The 18,213-nt window shown below is 42.8% G+C and overlaps 1 protein-coding gene across 2 annotated transcripts in view; it reads right to left on the minus strand.

Moving 5' to 3' along the window:
- Positions 1-2,284: 2,284 nt before the first annotated feature.
- The window catches only part of SLC12A1 (solute carrier family 12 member 1), a 71,290-nt gene continuing 55,361 nt past the window's right edge, over positions 2,285-18,213 (minus strand). For both annotated transcript variants that reach the window (XM_053273214.1, XM_053273213.1), the window contains 7 exons: positions 16,489-16,632; positions 13,110-13,241; positions 12,517-12,628; positions 10,356-10,442; positions 8,793-8,928; positions 6,018-6,085; positions 2,285-5,239 (listed from right to left, as the gene is read on the minus strand). In XM_053273214.1, coding sequence (XP_053129189.1) covers positions 5,104-5,239; positions 6,018-6,085; positions 8,793-8,928; positions 10,356-10,442; positions 12,517-12,628; positions 13,110-13,241; positions 16,489-16,632 — 815 coding nt within the window. In that variant the 3' untranslated portion in view covers positions 2,285-5,103. The remainder of the gene's footprint in view (positions 5,240-6,017; positions 6,086-8,792; positions 8,929-10,355; positions 10,443-12,516; positions 12,629-13,109; positions 13,242-16,488; positions 16,633-18,213) is intronic.

Raw genomic sequence — 18,213 nt, forward strand, 5'->3', positions numbered from 1 at the left:
TAAATGCTAGCCGCTCCTTAGGAGAGGTGGTCTAGCCTCAGTAATTTTGGTTGCCCTTTTCTGTACCCTTTCCAGCAAACCCACTGTCCAATCTTACTCCCAGAGAAGTGTGCATAGGATTCATTATTATTATATTTCTATACTCCCCCATCCAAAGGCACAAGTAAAATACAAGAAGAAACACCATTTAAAACAAACAGGTTAAAACAGTTCAGGGCAATTTAAAACCAATTAAAAATACTTAAAAACAATTTTAAAACCTTGGGAACCTAGGCCAAACAAATAAGTCTTTAGAGTTCTCTTGAAGGCCAACAATGAGCCCAAACTATGGATATCTGCTGGGAGTGTATTCCACAGGCCAGGAGCAACTACAGAGAAGGCCCTGTTCCAAGTCACCACCAAATGTCAGTGACAACTGGAGATGGACCTGTTCATTGTAGCCATACAGCCTGATCCTCTGGATGTCCAAATCAACAGAACTTGTTTCTAAGTAAATGTGCATGGGATTGCAGCCTTAAATTAATATAAGAAATAAAATGCTCTTTTATTGCCCAGTAGTGTAAGTTCATCTGGATCCAGAGACCATTGGAGATAGCCCACTGATCTGACTTAGTGCAGCTGTTCTTATGTTCTTTTAGTGCTTGCTATAAAGCTGTCATATTCATGGTTTGTATACAAATACTAGGTTTATTCAAACAAACTGATGCATGGCTGACTCTTATCTTGTGTACTTAAATCTGTCAAGGGGAGGGGATAAATAAATACAGCTCTGTAATGAATGTCGAATTCTTGAACCACCAAGCATCGTTCAACTTCCGAAGTATTTACAGCTATATTGTGACTACAGTATAAGAGGCACAGCTTGAAGGTAGCATAGCCACTGATACTTTTGCAATTAAGGAGCAAGTGTTTCCGATGTCTTGCAATAATTGGGCGCAGAAGTCCCACTACATGATCTCTGGTAATCCTAATAATCTTTGCAGCCATAAAGACTAGACACTTGAGCTTTCATTTTAAAAAAATATACCAAGTTCTCAAGGTGCTGAATGCTGTATCCAGTACCAAATTGTGTGACACATTTATTCAACAAGACGATTTAATTAGATTGGATTTGAGATAATCATAGGTCTATTATATTGCTCATGATTGTTGTGGATTGTTGCAATATTTGTAAATGAGTGAGAATTGAGAAACATACTACCTAAGGCTAAAGTTCAAACATACTTTTAAAACAGCTTACATTTTTCAGTTATGTCCATGTTATCTAGACATCATAAATGGTAATGAGGAAAAACTATATTTGCTGTAGGAGAAGACATTTTTCTCCCTCTCTCACAACACTAGAACCCCCATGAAACTGAAGGCCGGGAAATTTAGGACTGACAAGAGGAAGTACTTTTCCACACAGCACATAATTAATCTATGGAATTTTTTTGCCATGGGATGTGGTGATGGCCACCAGCTTGGATGGCTTTAAAAGGCGCTTAGACAAATTCATGGAGGGCAGGTCTATCAATGGCTACTAGTCTGGTGGCTATAGGCCACCCCCAGCCTCAAAGGCAGGATGCCTCTGAGTACTAGTTGCAGAGGAGTAATAGCAGGAGAGAAGGCATGCCCTCACCTCTTGCCTGATGGCTTCTCAGAGCCATCTGGTGGACCACTGTGAAACAGGATGCTGGACTAGATAGGCCTTGGGCCTGATCCAGCAGGGCTGTTCTTATGAGAATATAGATGGGCTGTTAGTGACTAATCAATGGGCTGAGTCATCAGAACTGTTCGCTGTGGATTAAAGCAGAACTGGCTCCTACCATCAAACAGGGTGAAATAGGCTATTCAGGCACCAAACTGGCTAGTTCTCAGGGGCGGAACAGCAGCCCACTTAGCAGCACCATTCCCCTTGTGGTCTGCATGGGAAAGAAGGTGAAATAGCACTATATTGCTTTTCTTTTTGCTTCCCAATAGAAAAGGAAGGAAGAGGGATGGATATTAAAGGAGAAGAAATTGAAGCATGTGATTTTAATAGAGGGGAGAGAGCACCTTTTGGTGATCTGTGTTAGGCAACAAAATATCATGGGCAGGCACTGGACATAAGGTTATACATATAGTACTTTCACAAAGATAACTTCCGACTTCACATTTGCTTCTACAACAACTTTTGTACACCAAAAGGAGTTCAACCAGAAAAACCTGAGAACAAGTACTGTAATTGTAATAAAACAACTAAGGAGCATTATGTCAAAACATACACACAGTGGGACATAAACTTTAATTCACTTGAGTTTATTTCAAGTTAAAATCTCAAGACACTGTTTGCAAGTCTAATCAGGAAAGATTAAAACATATAAAAATACCTCATTTATTTCAAGTCCCTATGACAATTTACCAAAACATGTTCAATTACATTTTCTAAGATTATAAACCTAGAGAAATCATAATGCTCATTTGAAATTGCAGAATATGTTGATTTAGTATTTCATTATTTGTGCTTTGAAATTTAGAAAATCTTAATTTAGTATTTCATTAATTTTGCTTTGAAACTTGTCGGTGTGGTAAATAACATGATTGCAATTCATCTCTATGCATTATTTAGAAAATGCATTTTAATGTACAGCTTATCTCTAAATTTTAACCATTGGACAGGATCATGTTTGCAACCAAATGCCCTTGCATAAATGGAACACAAAGCACAATGATTTTACATGGGGCATGGTGGTGGTGGTGGGAAGCCTAAGTCAGCTGAACATGGAGGAAGCCCATTTGTGCTGGGGGAGGAAGCCTAGATCAGCTGAACTTCTGTGCAGCAAAGGAGAAAAAATGAAGGAACCTGGGAGGGAAGAATCAAAGGAGTAGCCTGTGTACTGGGGATCATGCACTCTCAGGAGTTGGCTGCCCTAAATAAAAAAGCACCCATTAGAACTGTTGGAGACCTCCTTTCAGAAAAAGAAATGTAACAGGTGCAGCTATACCCAGCAGGAAGATGCAGCGATGAGGAAAGATGCACCTATTCTGTCCTTTTCAAAGACACAGGGACCCTGTAAGAATGAAAAGGTCAGCAATCTAATTTTTATGTGATGCTGTCTGAACTCATTCCACAAGAGATAGTGTTCAATGAAAGCTGTGGACATTTCAGTTCTTAGGATGAATTAGCAAGTGTTGACCCTGTCCCCTGCTGCTTATATCTCACCTCAGGTGTCTGCCTCCTTCACAATGGGAGGGAAGGCAGCAGGTTTCCCATTACAACACCCTGCCTTGTTCATCGCCTTGTCACTACAGCACCAGTCAGGCTTCACTAGCTGAATGTCACCCGCTTGGCTACTGATGGTGTGATGAATCAAACCAAGCAGTGGCACTGCTATGGGACAGAAGCGGGTGGCAGTCAGTAATATGGTCTGCTGGGACAGCAATGAGTGGAAGCTGGCAAGCAAGCCAATGAACATGGGAGACGTGTGGCTGGAAAGGCTGAGCATTGCTGGGGCCTAAATAAGGCACTCATTTGCCAGAATGAGACCATTAATCCGTGCCCAATCACTTTGATTGGCTAGTGCTGCACTATGCATTTATTAGACCTCATTGCAGGGATCCATAGACAGGAATTGGCTCTGGGGCCTCTTAGATGTAACTTCTGTGCTGTCTCACTAAGCTAAAGCACCATGTAGGGCCGTATCAGAACTCTATTGCTGAGAGCCCTAAGTCCTATTTATGGGGGTAAGAGGGAGAGGATATCGCAGGCTAGGTCCCCAGGGAGACGACAAAGACCCAAGATGAGGCTACAAAGACCCTATGATGAGTCTCTCTTAACTGCTTCTTTGGTTGTATGGCTTTTATAGTCCTGAGCATTTGGCCTGCAGCAGCCAGATTTGCAAAGGTGTTTTAAAAGCTTTATAAAGTTTTAAAAACACAAACACTACTATAAAATTGTATTGGTGAAAGGAATGGAAATGAAAATTGGCAGGAATGTCCTCCAAAAATTACTCCATGGAGAGGCTTGTTCATTGTTACCCTAACCCGGACCTTACCTTTGCCTTAACTCTTTCCTCTGTGCAAAAATGACCTTTTATCCTAATCCTCCGAGGGTAGGGATCAAAAGGGAGTGATGACACACAGGAGGCTGTAAGTGCAACAATGCTATCATCTATTTTCCATCTCTAATGGGGCTAGGCATTGCCAAAAATCACTGTGAGCATTTGTCCCCTGAGATGGTTCCAATGGCCAAAATTTGTGGATCTGGCTCAAAGACTACTTTTAGATATAATCTCTTAAGCATCCCCAAAGAATGGAAATCGAACCAACATCTCTCTCCCTTGCAAAATGCCTGTTCTCATCACAAATACCAGTAAATTTGGGTATAGTGTTATTAATGTTGCCTGTGATGGTTCCAGAGCATAGATGGTTCCATAGTGGTTCCATAGCAGAGTTCAAAATGTTTTCTTAGGAAGCCTGTAGCCTATGGATTCTCTGCAAGTCTTCAAATTCTTGGCCTATAGGATGAGGCACTTTTGGACTCTCTGATAGCCTGCTTGAGTGGGAAAGGCATGGGCTCCATGACATCATCTCGGCATTCCTAACATCACCATGTATTGACTGGTATCTTTCATGCATGCATGATAGGGGGGGTTTCATTCAGGAGACATGATTGGTGAGTGGTGGCATAATTGCAGGATATTCTGTGAGAGTAGGCATTGTTGCTACGTTATCTTTGTAATGCTATGATTATGCTTTTGACTTGACTGATGGGGGAGGATTAGATCCTGAATAAATTACGCTGACATAAACCCTGGTGTAACAGTGACTGAATTGACTGGACCACAGATTGGAGTGTTGGAAACTAATCCATTATTGCCAGTTGGATAGCCAGAATTCTCTCCAAAATATTGTCTTCTCAGTAACTATTATTTATGGTTAAATATTACCACAATAATGAGACATTTTAGAATTTTGGGTTTTTTCTGCCAAGTGGTGACTCCAAAGGGATTTTTCAGTAGCCTAGGGGATATATTCTAATATGTCAGGCTCCAAGGTCCTCTTATCTCTTTAGCATTTCTTTAATATGTTACTGTTATTGCTGTGTACAAAGTGCATATGTTAGATTCCAGATGGTGTTTGCTAAGAGTAAAATGTTAACACATTTTTGTGGTTGCCTCGGATGAGTAAAATTGGAGGCAAGTTCTTAGAGAGGATTTCTAGCCAAGCCATATAGAGGTAATCAGAGACAATTCCTTTTCTTGCCACGGGTAGGCTCCTGTTGAATGGAATGAAATGACAGCATTAGTAATTCTAATTTCCGTGGTAACATTCACCTCAATAACCATGGGTGCTAGCATAAATGTTCTTGGTGCCAGAGCAGCCAAGCTCCTGAGATTTTTCCAGCTCTGGATGTTATCTGAAATTGCCAGAGGAAGCAAAATCATACAGTAGTGTAATAGCTAACTTCATCAAAGGACTAAAAAAAGGGCGGTGTGTTGCTCTCATTCCCATGAAAAGCTTCTTGCCAGAAACACTGTGGGCGAGTTCACAAGTCATTATGGGGGCAAGTAAGTTTGGAGGAACTGCTGATCCCACTACTGCCACTGCTTCCATGTCATCAGAACCTGGAAATGTTGGGTGGAGAACGTCAGGTACCATTTTCTGTCTGACATATGCAACCAACATTACAAAGATTTTAAAGTTTTAAATGTGATTTTTATGGAGTGTTATTGTATTTTAACTTTTGTAAACTGCCTTGGGATGCCTTATGAAAGGTGGTATAAAATTTGAACAACAAAATAAATAAAATAAACATTTGAATTGGCTTGACATAATCAGGCAGAAATGGTACCTGATGCTCTTCACCCGGCATTTCTGGGTTCTGACAACATGGAAGCAGTGGCAGAAGCAGGAGTGTGCAATTGGCGGGAACAGGCAGTTTGTTCCTTACTTCCTGCCGTGACATATTATTCATCCTTGGGTTCTTGCCTAAAAACCTCCCAGCAGAAGATGTCTTGTTCACTACAAATTCAAATTAAATGTGTGTGACTTACAGAACAACAAGATTAGCAGCCCTAGAGTGTTCTTGTAGGAGTTCATTCAAACGAACTTGGCGGTAGCTCTGTTAAAACAAACAAAATAAAATCAGAACATAATAGAAAGAGTGGGTTCTGCTAGCTTGTTTGAACCTAAGAGTAAACTAGAGAGCAAGCAAGCTGCTCCTGTAAGGCAGTTCACACCATCATTGAAAGCAGGAATGGGCAAACTTGGCTCTCCACAATTCATTGTGCCTAGGAATGGTGGGAGTTGTAGTTCAACAACAGCTAGAGGGCCAAGTTTGCTCACCCCTGGTTAAAAGGGTAGGATACCAGGCAGGGCTGGACTGGGGGCACTGAGAGGGCTGTGGGATGTATATGGGGAGGGAACTGGGTTTTGAGCAGAACGCGTACTGAAGGGTGGGAGTATTCACCGCTGCCGAGTGTGGTGGGGCGCATGGGCACCCCGCGGGTGGGGCGCACCGGGAATATGCCCTGTTGCCCTGTGGGCCAGTCCGAGCCTGATACCAGGGTTTATGTTGACATAATTTATTTGGGATCCTATGATCCATCGGATCCTAACTGTCCTACCCAGCCGTCCTACCCAAGCACTCGTACCCAGCATTTTAACGAGGTAGGAGGAAAAGTTGTTCTACCCAGCTCCTGACTTACAGCCAGTCATTCCCCACTCCTCTTACCTAGGTTTTTGCTAGCAATCGGAAATCAGGAATGCACACAGCTCCCAAGCATCCTACCCAATTAATGATTGTGTGAATTACCTTTATGCTTACTTACTTTGTGCTTACTTTATGCGATTGTTTGACATAAGGCCGTGCTCAGCTACCAGCACTGTCTTTGGACAAGCCTATCGACGTTACTGTGACTCCTCTAAAGTATGGGGGAAGCAAGCTGTATGATGCTTGCCACGACTGCTTGTAGAAAACAGGAGGCATTTTGTTTTCTGTTATCGCTATCAAATTAATATGCAGTCAAATTTATTTTGAGTTTGCTGCATAACAACATACTGACAGCTATGAAGTACAATAATTATGTAAATAAATCTATCTAGAGACATGAAGGGCTGGATTAATTTTTAAGTGTGTACAATTAATCTTATGCTCTTGATTTGATGGCTTCTACGGAAGATCAACAATTTCCCAGCTTTTGCTGGCACCTTTTCCAGAGAGGACTACACTTACTGCATAGACTGGAATAAAAAGAGGTGCTTCCCACGACACATGTGAAGTGCCTGAGGGGGTTCTACGGGGCGAGCGGCCGTAGCCCGCTCTCCCCGCAGACAAGCAGCAGCTCATAGCTGGGTGGCTGGATTGGCCACCCACATGACTGCTGGCTCCATCACGGAGCCGGCAGGGGTTGCGGGTATTGGGGGCTGCACGGCCCCTGGAAGTCCGAGGGGCTTAAAAATAACGGAGCGCCGGAGGGGGAAATGCAGCAGGAGTGGTGAGTACACCCTCCCCCACCCTTAAAGTACTACCCTCGCCAGCACCAAATAACATTCAGGCACATCCCTACTTTTAATGCCTAGTACACACTAGAGGTAAGAGTATTTATGCTGCTTAGCTAGATAGATGCTAAGATATCATGAGCTAGATAGATGGGGAGCCGGAATGATGATCATGTGACTTGCCTCTGGGGGGCCCCTCACGGCAGCGGGCCCTGAAACAAATGTCTCCCCTTGCCCAATGGTAGTTATGCCCCTGGCTCTTCACATAGAGCTTTTGTACCAAGGCAGGGAGGAGAACCTTCATGGTTTTATTTTATTTAGGCAAGGCTTCCTAAGACTTTGACCTAGAATTTGTTTTGAATTCTAGGCCCAGTCTTAAAATACATGTTAGTATAAAGAAAAAGTTCTTTGTGTACATACAACAAGCCTTTCCCTCACAACCAACAATATCCCAGCTCTGGCTGGAATTAGGAACAGTCAGACATAGGGAAAGTCCCTGTGTCAGGATATGACACTTCCAGGGCAGACTTGAAGCCCCAGTATCTCTCTTCCTAGGAGTTGGCCACTAATTTGCAAATTTCTCATTTTTCAGATCAAGCATTGCATGCAACATTCAGAATTAGTCTAACATAATGGAAAATTTAAAAAAAAAAAAATTCCCATCAAACCCAGAACAAAATTGATCAACTTCATGGCCTGCCTTTTCTCCCACTCCCATACAACTATTTTAAATGGTATTTTGAATGGGGGCAGATATATACTACACAAAGAACAATTCCTTCTTCTCAAGGAACCTGTCCTGGTAGGCAGGAACTAGAAGATGAGGGGCAGGCTGAACTGAAAGAAAGGACCTGAGGGGCTGAGATAGGAAGTTGGAGATTGCATCAGCAAATGGCTGGCTCATACTGAGGTGTTTATAAAGGAAATGAGACCTCCAAACCTGCTTAAGTCCTGCTCCTGTGCTCTCTGCCCGACATTCTCTGCCCAACTTCAAATACTGGTTATGGAAATCGGGAGAATGTCAGGTGGAGAATCTCGGGAACTGGACTTGGCAGTGGGTTCAGATGTCATGCCCACCAGGCACTCGCACTCCCATTTCCCAACATATCTCTGACATTTCCACCAGATTTTTCTGGCGGTTGTGTGAAGCTGCCCTATGCGGGAAGCCACTCACTCATTTCCTAATGCAACAAGGTAAAGTTCTCCCCCCGGCCTTTTTAACCCACCAAATTTCCCCGTACTATTCTCAGGTTACATCAGCACTATTTCCCTTTTTTCAACTATCCAACCCACAGTGTGGGTCAAATAAAGGGCAGAAAGAGCTTCACCTTCTCTTTGAATGCTTCCAGCTCTGCATCGGTGATTTTCCATGGTGCTTCTCTCTTTAATTTCTCAGCAGTTGTTAAATCTTTGCAGCTTTCATGAAGGCGGTATGGTTCAATCATCTCTTCAAAGAACTTCCAGCTGGAACAGAAATTATAAAGGAGAGCTCACAGCAGGACTCTAACTCATTATTTCACAGATATTCTAACATAGGACAGGTATTCTAACATAGACTCCACTGGCTATGGAATCATCACCAAATTACATTCAAAATATTATTATTATTGTTTACACAGTCAGACAGGTGTTATTGACTGGTTTGTTTTATCCAGACATCGAGTCCTTCCCAAGGACCTGGATGGCTGAATTTTATTATCAGTGTTGGTGCTGTTATTATAATAGATATCGTTGCAGAATATAGGCTGTTCTCAGTAATGTTGCTTTTTGTAATTTTTAATAATAATAATAATAATAATAATAATAATAATAATAATAATAATTTGATTTCTATACCACCCTTCCAAAAATGGCTCAGGGCGGTTTATTATTTATTTATTTATTTATTCATTCATTCATTCATTCGTTTTCTATACCGCCCTTCCAAAAATGGCTCAGGGCGGTTTACACAGAGAAATAATAAATAAACAAATAAGATGGCTCCGTGTCCCCCAAGGGGTTCACAGTCTAAAAATAAACATAGGATAGACACCAGCAACAGTCACTGGAGGTAAACTTCATGCATTAGGTATTATGCGCAGTTATAACTGTACACCTCCAGTTGTAGAATTCAGAGGAGAGAATCATGGTATGCAAGGACAAGACAGTGGAGTATTAACAGTTTAATGCGATAAATATTTATTATTTTATATATTTATTTATATACCGTCTGACTCCAAAGGCTCTAGGTGGTTTAGAGGCGGTTTTATTATTCACAGAGAGGCAAGGGCAGTCTGCTTTTAGTACTCTGGCTGTTGGTTAGCCCCGCCTCTACTAACCGGAATACAAGTAACTAAAGCCCCTTTCAAAAGCTGGCCTGGATCAAGGAACGGATTAACCAAAAACACCTGAGGTTCATACACACAGCTGTCAACTGGATAGGGCAAGCTTCCTACCCGGCTTTGGGAACTGTGCATTTGCTCGATTTCTGGTTGTGTGTGTGTTAAAAGCTAGCTTGGAGAAGGGGAAAGTGATCATGTGGGAGGTGGGCGCAGGCTCCCCACCACAGCAAAGTCCTCCAACTTCAAGAACCTTTTTAAAAATCCATTTCTCTTTGGGCTGTATGTGTTATCCTCTATGCAGCAGCAGTACATTGCACTTTTTTTTGCTTTTTCCCTAAAAGGAAATAGTTTTTTTCTCCCTGCAGAAAAGTTATTTCCACTAAAGCCAACATGCCCCAATACTTCATTATGCTGGTAGGGTTATCAAGTAACTGAAGCAGGACTGGGGCTGGTGTCATCATAGTGGTAAGAGGAAGTTGCTCTTTTGTGTAACTGAACAGTCATCTGTGCACACACTTATTAAAATAAAAAGCACAATGTTTTCATGCAGCTAAATTCCTGACGCATTACCTCTCTTTGTTGGGTTTCATGTTGATGTCGCCAATTATATTAATGTCAGCAAATTTGATTCTGAATTTGCTTAAAAGTGAAGCCATCCTGAAAGCAAAACAATAAGTGTTTTTTTAAGCAAGTGTCATCATTGAGAAGGCTGATAAATACAGGCAACAAAAGTAACTGAGTCTTGTAAACTTACTTGTCATGCTTTTCAAATACTGAAATATTTTGGATGTGCTCTAATTAGCACTTCTCAAGTACAGAATCTGATGGGTGTGATAGGTGTGAACTGATTGGTTTCGTGGAAAACCAAAAGCAATGAAGATTGCCAAGAATATTTAAACTCCAGAATTAAAGCTCTAACCGGCTGTGACAAACAGATGCAGCTGTGCATGTGTAGGAGCTGTCCTGTTCCTTGCAGGAGCGGGTAATGTTCTGCATGCAGAACAACGCTGACATGGGGAACATTCCCCAGATAAAAAGAATCACAGTCCCTGTTTAGCCAGGGTTGTGTACATTCAGAGGTGACAGCAGACAGGAACAGATGGAGGCATGTTTGTAACTTGGTGAAACAATGACTACTTTTGGCACAAGCCCTTAGTCCCTGCATCACGTTTACACTGCGTAACTAAAACGCACACACATTCTTCCCCTGTCTATCCCTGCTTTCATTTTTCTCCTCTTCCTCTGTCATCTTCCCCGTATATTATTTAAGATTATAAGTTCCCAGGGTGGGGACCACCTGTCCTCTTCTGTGTAGAGTGCCATGCATGTTTGTAGTGCTATATAAATAATAAATAAGAATATGTGAACAAAAGGGCATTTTCAAGGGTAATGGTATCAGGCATGTTATCACTTTTTCAATGACGTTAGCCATAAGCAAATTTTCAAGCTCACATTATATATGCCTGCAGCATATGTCTGATGGAGGAGAGCTGGTCTTGTGGTACCCAGCATGACTTGTCCCCTTTGCTAAGCAAGGTCTGTCCTGGTTTGCATTTGAATGGGAGACTATACGTAAGCACTATAAGATATTCCCCTTATGGGATGGGGCTGCTCTGGAAAGAGCACCTGGATGCTGGCATGCAGAAGGTTCCAAGTTCCCTCCCTGGCAGCAACTCCAAGATAGAGCTGAGAGAGACTCCTGCCTTCTCCCTTGGAGAAGCCACTGCCAGTCTGTGCAGACAATACTGAGCTAGATGGACCAGTGGCCTGACTCGGTAGAAGGCAGTTTCCTATGTTCCTATGCCCACTGGAAAGAGAACATCTCCTACTATAAGACCATTTTAAAAAACTAAACTCTTAAATACTTTAGGTGGGAATCTTGGGCTGTAAACCACCTTGGCACGGGTTCACATAATTACTTCAGTGTTGCTAACCCACAACAAGTTGTATAAATAAGTCTAGAATCTGAGATGTGCAAAATACATTGGTAACAGAATCAAAAATTTTGGACATTGTTTCTGATTCCGTTACCAATGTATTTTGTATGTTTCAGACACTATGAGGTGCTTGAGACGATTGATGTGAAGCGCCGTTCAGGTTAGTGCAGGGAGAGCGGCCTATCCTGTGTGTTGCTGCGCTGTGGAGCTGTATCGCGGCAGCACACGGTCAATCAAACGGGGTTAGTGGAGCACTCGCTCCGTTAACCTCGTTTAAGGGTAGGGGTATTTTTGGTAGTTTGCTGCTGGGAGCCGTGTAGCTCCCACGGCAGCAGATGACCTGGAGAAATCGGGCTAGGCTCCCTCAGCCCAATTGCTCCTGGTCATGAGAATAGCTTCTATCTCTAATACTTGCAATATTTGTTTGCAAAAATTATGACGGATATGTTCGCTTGCCAGGGGGTATATGGTATTAACCTGAAAATTTGCTTATGGCTACAGTAATTGAAAAAGTGGTAACATGCCTGATTCCATTACCCTTGGAATTGCTCAAAAGAAAGGGTTGTTGTTTTTTTTACACTACTACTATTACTATAACGACTACTACTGTTACTATCTCTAGTATTTGTATAGTGTGTTCACAGAATTTAACATACAGTGCATCAGTTAATTCTTACAACAATCCTGTAGGTAGTCAGGATTGATGATCTGAGGCCAGTCCTATCCATTTCCCTCTTCCTCTCCCATGTGCAAATAATCTCTGCAAGCAAGGAGAAGATACAAGGCATACTTACATTAGCTTCTCCTCTTCAAGTCGAGTGACTTTTCCACCAGTAAAAATTCTTAGTTTACAATCCTTCCATTTTTCCCGGAGAGTGAGAATATAAGGAATTAGGAGTATTAGCCCTGGGTGAACAAAATGAATAAAATCAAATGTTTAAAAAAAAATCAAAATATAACATTGTATAGTATAATAAAACTACCCTTATTAGTATTAGTTGTGTGTTTGCCTTGTTTCTCATGTTACTGCTGTGTTCTCACAATCACGGTGATCCTGGTTAAAGAGGATAATTGAGTTCCACAGAACTGGTTGTGAGAATGCAGATTTCATGGATGATCCTGGTCAAACCACGTTTAATCTAGTTATCTATTCTGGTTAAATGTGATTTAACCACAATAGTTTGACCAGGAGTACCTGGGAAATCTGTGCTCTCGCAACCAGCTCTGCAAGGCTCAGCAATCCTGCTTAACATCTTAACCAGGATTGCCATGCTTGTGAGAATGCGGCCTTAAATGTTTAAGAAAAAAAATTCACACATCCCCCCAAATTTGGCACTGATGGCAATGCAGATCCCCCACCACAATATGTGATGTTCCTTTGAATTACCTCCATCATCAAACAGCCACCAAACATCAATGGTGCCTTTTCCTTGCTTCTTTTTAAACTGAGTGCTAGCTTCAAGCAGCCGCTGATTGAATTCTCCCACATGCATCGAAGATATCGTGTTAATGCTGCAGTCTGAAATAAGAACGAACATACTCAAGGACTTAGTTGTAAAACTGTTATTATTATTATTATTATTATTATTACATTTATATCCCGCTCTTCCTCCAAGGAGCCCAGAGCGGTGTACTACATACTTAAGTTTCTCTTTCACAACAACCCTGTGAAGTAGGCTAGGCTGAGAGAGAAGTGACTGGTCCAGAGTCACCCAGCTAGTAGTTTTAGGGCTGAATGGGGATTTGAACTTGGGTCTCCCTGGTCCTAGTCCAGCACTCTAACCACTACACCACGCTGGCTCTCTAATATTATGTTTGGTCAATGCAGTTTAGCTTTTTAAAAGACTGAAATAGTAGGCTTGTTCACACAAATTTTAAGGGGTAGGATAACTTCAGGAGCCGTGCACACTCCTGATTTTCAGTCGCGTGCAAGTAAAAGCATGGTAGGAGGCAGGGAGTGTGTTCACCTCCTAAGGGCCAGCTGGGTAGGATGAGCGATCCCTACCCAAATTTGGGTCCTGGCTTTTGTCCTACCCAGATGACACTTAGTAGACAACCACAGCCTCCTCCTAAGGGTGTGCAAACGTATGGATCTGATAAGAATATCAGACCGATACGCCCACTATCGGGCATTATTGGGAGGATTTCTGGCATGATAGCAGGGAGCTCCAATAGTTGGAATTCCGAGTAAAATCCCTGCTGTCCCATCACAAATCCTTCTATTTCCAGTGGTCATATGGGCAGCGAGTGTGGGGGAACAGCCCCAGAGCTTGAAGAGACTTCCTCTCCAAGCTGGCTCAGGATTGGTTTTTAAGGACTGCACCCCTGAAATTGGGGACTGTGGAGCAACAGGTAGAAGCACCCATTGCATGGGTGCAGTGCCGTCTTTAAAAACCAGGCCAGGAGCCAGCTTGGAGAGACAGACCTGAACTTCTCTCCAAGCTGGCTTCCGATAAGGGTTAAGGGATGAGGGATAAGATATCAGGTCAATGCTGAGCAATTCCAATAGTGTTGGGGAGGCTATATCGGCCTCCTCGATATGTTTTCCTCCATATCATTATTGGATCAGCATTGTTCCAAAATTTCTGGTGGTGCGCAGGCCTATCTCCTACCTTGCGTTTTACTTGCATGTGACTGGAAATGGGTTGGACACTTGTCCTACTTGACCTACCCAGTTAACAGTTGTGTGAACAAGTATAATTTGACAAAACCCTGATGCCGAATGTGCAGTTACTAGGATCCAAAGAACCACCCAGCTAGTTCCATATGCCCAAGGAGGTTTTATGTTCGTATTTCTTTAACAGCATTCCCAGCCCACAATGCTGCATGAAAATGATTTCTGAAATGGTGTGGGCTTGGAAAAGTAGTTTGTGATATGGCTGGGGGGATTCAGTGAAAAAAAGGGTTTTTCAAAAAACTGCAAGCTCCCTAGGTAAGAGCTGAAGGTAGCTCTTTGGAACCGCTGTATCTGCCGGTTACCACAAGTCTTCTGGTACCTCCATCTCACCCACAGCTGCTCAAGTTATACAGCATAACATTTCCAGCAATTTGGGGAGTAGATGTAAGATGTAGGTGTAATATATTAATGCAAGTGACTTCTTGTGCTCACTTCCCTCTATCTATGCAACTGAAAGTGGATGTAATTGAAACAGCACAGCCTGTGCTTCCCTCAGAACTCTTTTCTTTCCCTGCTCACCCTCAGCCAAGAATGTAAGAAGCCACTCTCTGGAGGATTAGCCCCCCCATACCCTTGTTCTTAATTCAACAGTGTTTCCTGATTTCTAAGTGGTTTCATCCCAGATCAAGCTGCTAGTTGCCTGACAAATGTGATTTTTTTTTAATTGCACACATTTTGCGGTGGAGCATAATATATACACCACATGGTTTTAAGTTCATACCATATCTAAAGCCAACGGTACTTGTCTCCATAGATCTGTATATTTGATGCATATAGATTAAGCCCCGTTTTATTTCCATACTAGGGTTTCCCCTATATAGTATATTGGGGTGGGGTGGGGTGGGGTTCTTTCTTTTTATTCTTCAAATACTATTTTAGTCTCTGGTTTTCATCCCAGCCCTGTCTGTTGTGTATGCAGATTCCCTTAGTAAAAATGGAACTTGATTGGAACTTTTGTATGCAATTTAATGATTTGAAAAGGCTCTAGGAAAATTGTGCTTTTAGATGTCATCCTTTGAGTTTCTGCTCTACTATGCAGACAGGATTTAAAATAAAACAATTTTACCTGACAAATTACAAGAGAAAGAAAGATGAGGTTTTAAGAGAAACAGGAAAGCTTTCTGCCAACAGAAGCTGTGCTGCACCTCATTAAACAGTAATCTAAACCACCATAATCCATCGAGTTATGTACAGAGGGAAAGGGGACTAAACTAAAACCTTTTTATTCTCATGATTCATTCCCTGTAACATGTTCCTGCTTGATCAAACTCAAATGGCATATCTGCTAGTTAAGACATGGGGAACCTGCTTTGCTTTGAAATAAAGGCATAACTTCAAGGGTTATGATCATCATTGTGAAACTAGATAAAAGCCGGTGGTAAGCCAAGTTGTAGGAGGGGTGTCTGGCAGAGGGAAGGAAGCTCTCATTCTCCGTCTCCTGCTTGCTTGCTTCCTTCCAGTTCCTCTCCAGCTTCTTCTGCATTCACTCCCCTCTGAATGGTGGAGAGGGGTAATTACTGTGTAGCAGGGCTGCTCAGCTTCGGCCCTCTAGATGTTTTTGGACTACAACTCCCATAATCCCCAACCACAGTGGCCAATAGTCAGGGATTATGGGAGTTGTAGGCCAACATCTGCAGGAGGGGCAAAGTTGAGCAGCCCTGGTGTATAGGGAGTCAAGAGTCTGATTCACACGATTATAAATAGGGTAGGAGACTTGTCCAACGCAAGAATTGGCTGGTTAGGAACTAGTTTTCCTGAAGGGCCACTTCAAGAATGAAGTTGATGGGTGGAGGAGATTCTTAGATACTAACTGGCCCCGGCACAGAGCATCTAGTTCTTCCTCGTTCTCGCCCCCCGGCCACTTTCTCCCCCACCCTCAGCACCACTTTCCTCTCCCACTCCCTAGGGCACTGCTTTTTCTCCACCTCCCAGCCACTTTCTCTCCCCACTCGCCGGCTTTATCTTCTCCGCCACTTTCCACTCCCCCTCCCGGAAGCTCACTCGCAAACTCTTGCAAGAGCTGCCACGCATGGGATTAGTGACGGGTATGTCTAAGAGAATTATAGATAGATATTTTGTCAGAACATGCCTTTTCTGGGTGCAGTCTTTGTAATGTTGAGTTTGGTGGCTCGTCTAAAGAATCCATGGATGCCATACTTTCCTTCTTCAAATTCACTACCTTTAATGGTAGCTTCAAGGGCTTGCCTCTCCTGCTCCAGCTTCTTCAGTTCCTCTGTTCATGGAAAGCAACATTGGCAAGACAATCATTTACGTGCTAAGTTGAAGGACAAAAACGAATAGAACCCAACTGCTCACGGTATTTGCTTCCTGGTCTTTCTCATGCCATCTTCTTTATTTTGATGTGCAGCCAATCATCACCATGAGAAAGTGTTACCTATCCATGCTGTGTTTTTCTGACAGAACCATATAAGTGTTGCTTATACAATGAGGTCCATCATTCACACATGCAAAAAATGAGGTGGGTCTCAAGATCACAGAGACTCGCCTCGGAAGGGAAGTGGCGGGGGGGGGGTGCTGGGTGGCCAATCGGCCCCCGGAAGCTCCAGCATGCCCTGCACGAGTGCGCAGGGCATGCTGGAGAGACTCCCGGAGCCAAGAGGTGGCTTTTCGCCTCCCCTCCGGTCTCCTCGTGAGTAAATGTTGCGGCACGGAGCCACACTGTGGCAACTCACGATTGCTTAAACCGGGTTTGCGGAGTGCCACCCATTAATTTTTTGTTACTAGTTTGCTCATTAGATGTTCAGCATCTTGGTGATATATGTAGAAATGAGAAAAGGAAGCTGGCAGCAGATGGCAGCAGAGAATTGTAGTTCCGTACTATGACCAGGTATTGATTTTTCACAAATTCCCATAGATCAAGGGGTTGTCAAACTTGGGTCCCAGATGTCGTTAGACTACAACGCCCACCATCCCCAGCCACAATGGTTTGGCCATTGTGGCTGGGGATGATGGGAGTTGTTGTCCAACATCCAACTCTGACAACCCCTTCTGTAGACAAACACGCCAAACAGTGTTTGTGAGACTTAATAATGACGATATTAATCTTATTTAGAGTCTCTCTCTCTTTCTCTCTCTCTCCTGATGGAAATTCTGTCGCAGGCAGGTCATGAATCAGGACTCCTTCACAACCCACCACAATTTAAATAAATGCATTAAATATAATTAAATAAATAAATAAAAGTAAATATATCACGACGACTGTGTATATGCGCCTTTTTCAACAAAAAGCTCTTAAAGTGGTTTATGTATACTACTACTACTGTTACGGGGTCTCATTTTTGCACTCACTGTACACTCTCTTTGGACATCCCTACAATAACAACTTCTCTTACTACTGCTGCTGCTGCTACTGTTCCCATTCCCAAAGGGCTCACAATCTAAGAAGCAACCTAAAGTAAACATTAGCAAAAGCCACTGAAGGAATGCTGTGTTGTTGTTGTTGTTTTATTTATATAGCTGCCCCATAACAATTGTTGTTTGGGCGGCTCACGAGGGCCATTCTCTCCCTCTGCAAAATATAAGAGAATCCATCATTTTGAGAGATGCCTCTTTACCTAGTTAGCAGGGGACTGACATGTTCTAATATTCCTAGGCAAAAGGCACACAGATTTTTTTAACCCTGGTACATGGGAAACACCTATATTGGGCAGCAGCGATATAGGAAGATGCTGAAAAGCATAGTCTCATACAGCACGGGAGATGGCCATGGTAAACCCCTCCTGTATTCTACCAAAGAAAACCACAGGGCTTTGTGGGTGCCAGGAGTCAACAGCGACTCGACGGCACACTTTAC

The sequence above is a fragment of the Hemicordylus capensis genome, chromosome 10, assembly GCF_027244095.1.
Source record: "Hemicordylus capensis ecotype Gifberg chromosome 10, rHemCap1.1.pri, whole genome shotgun sequence".
Lineage (NCBI taxonomy): Eukaryota > Metazoa > Chordata > Lepidosauria > Squamata > Cordylidae > Hemicordylus > Hemicordylus capensis.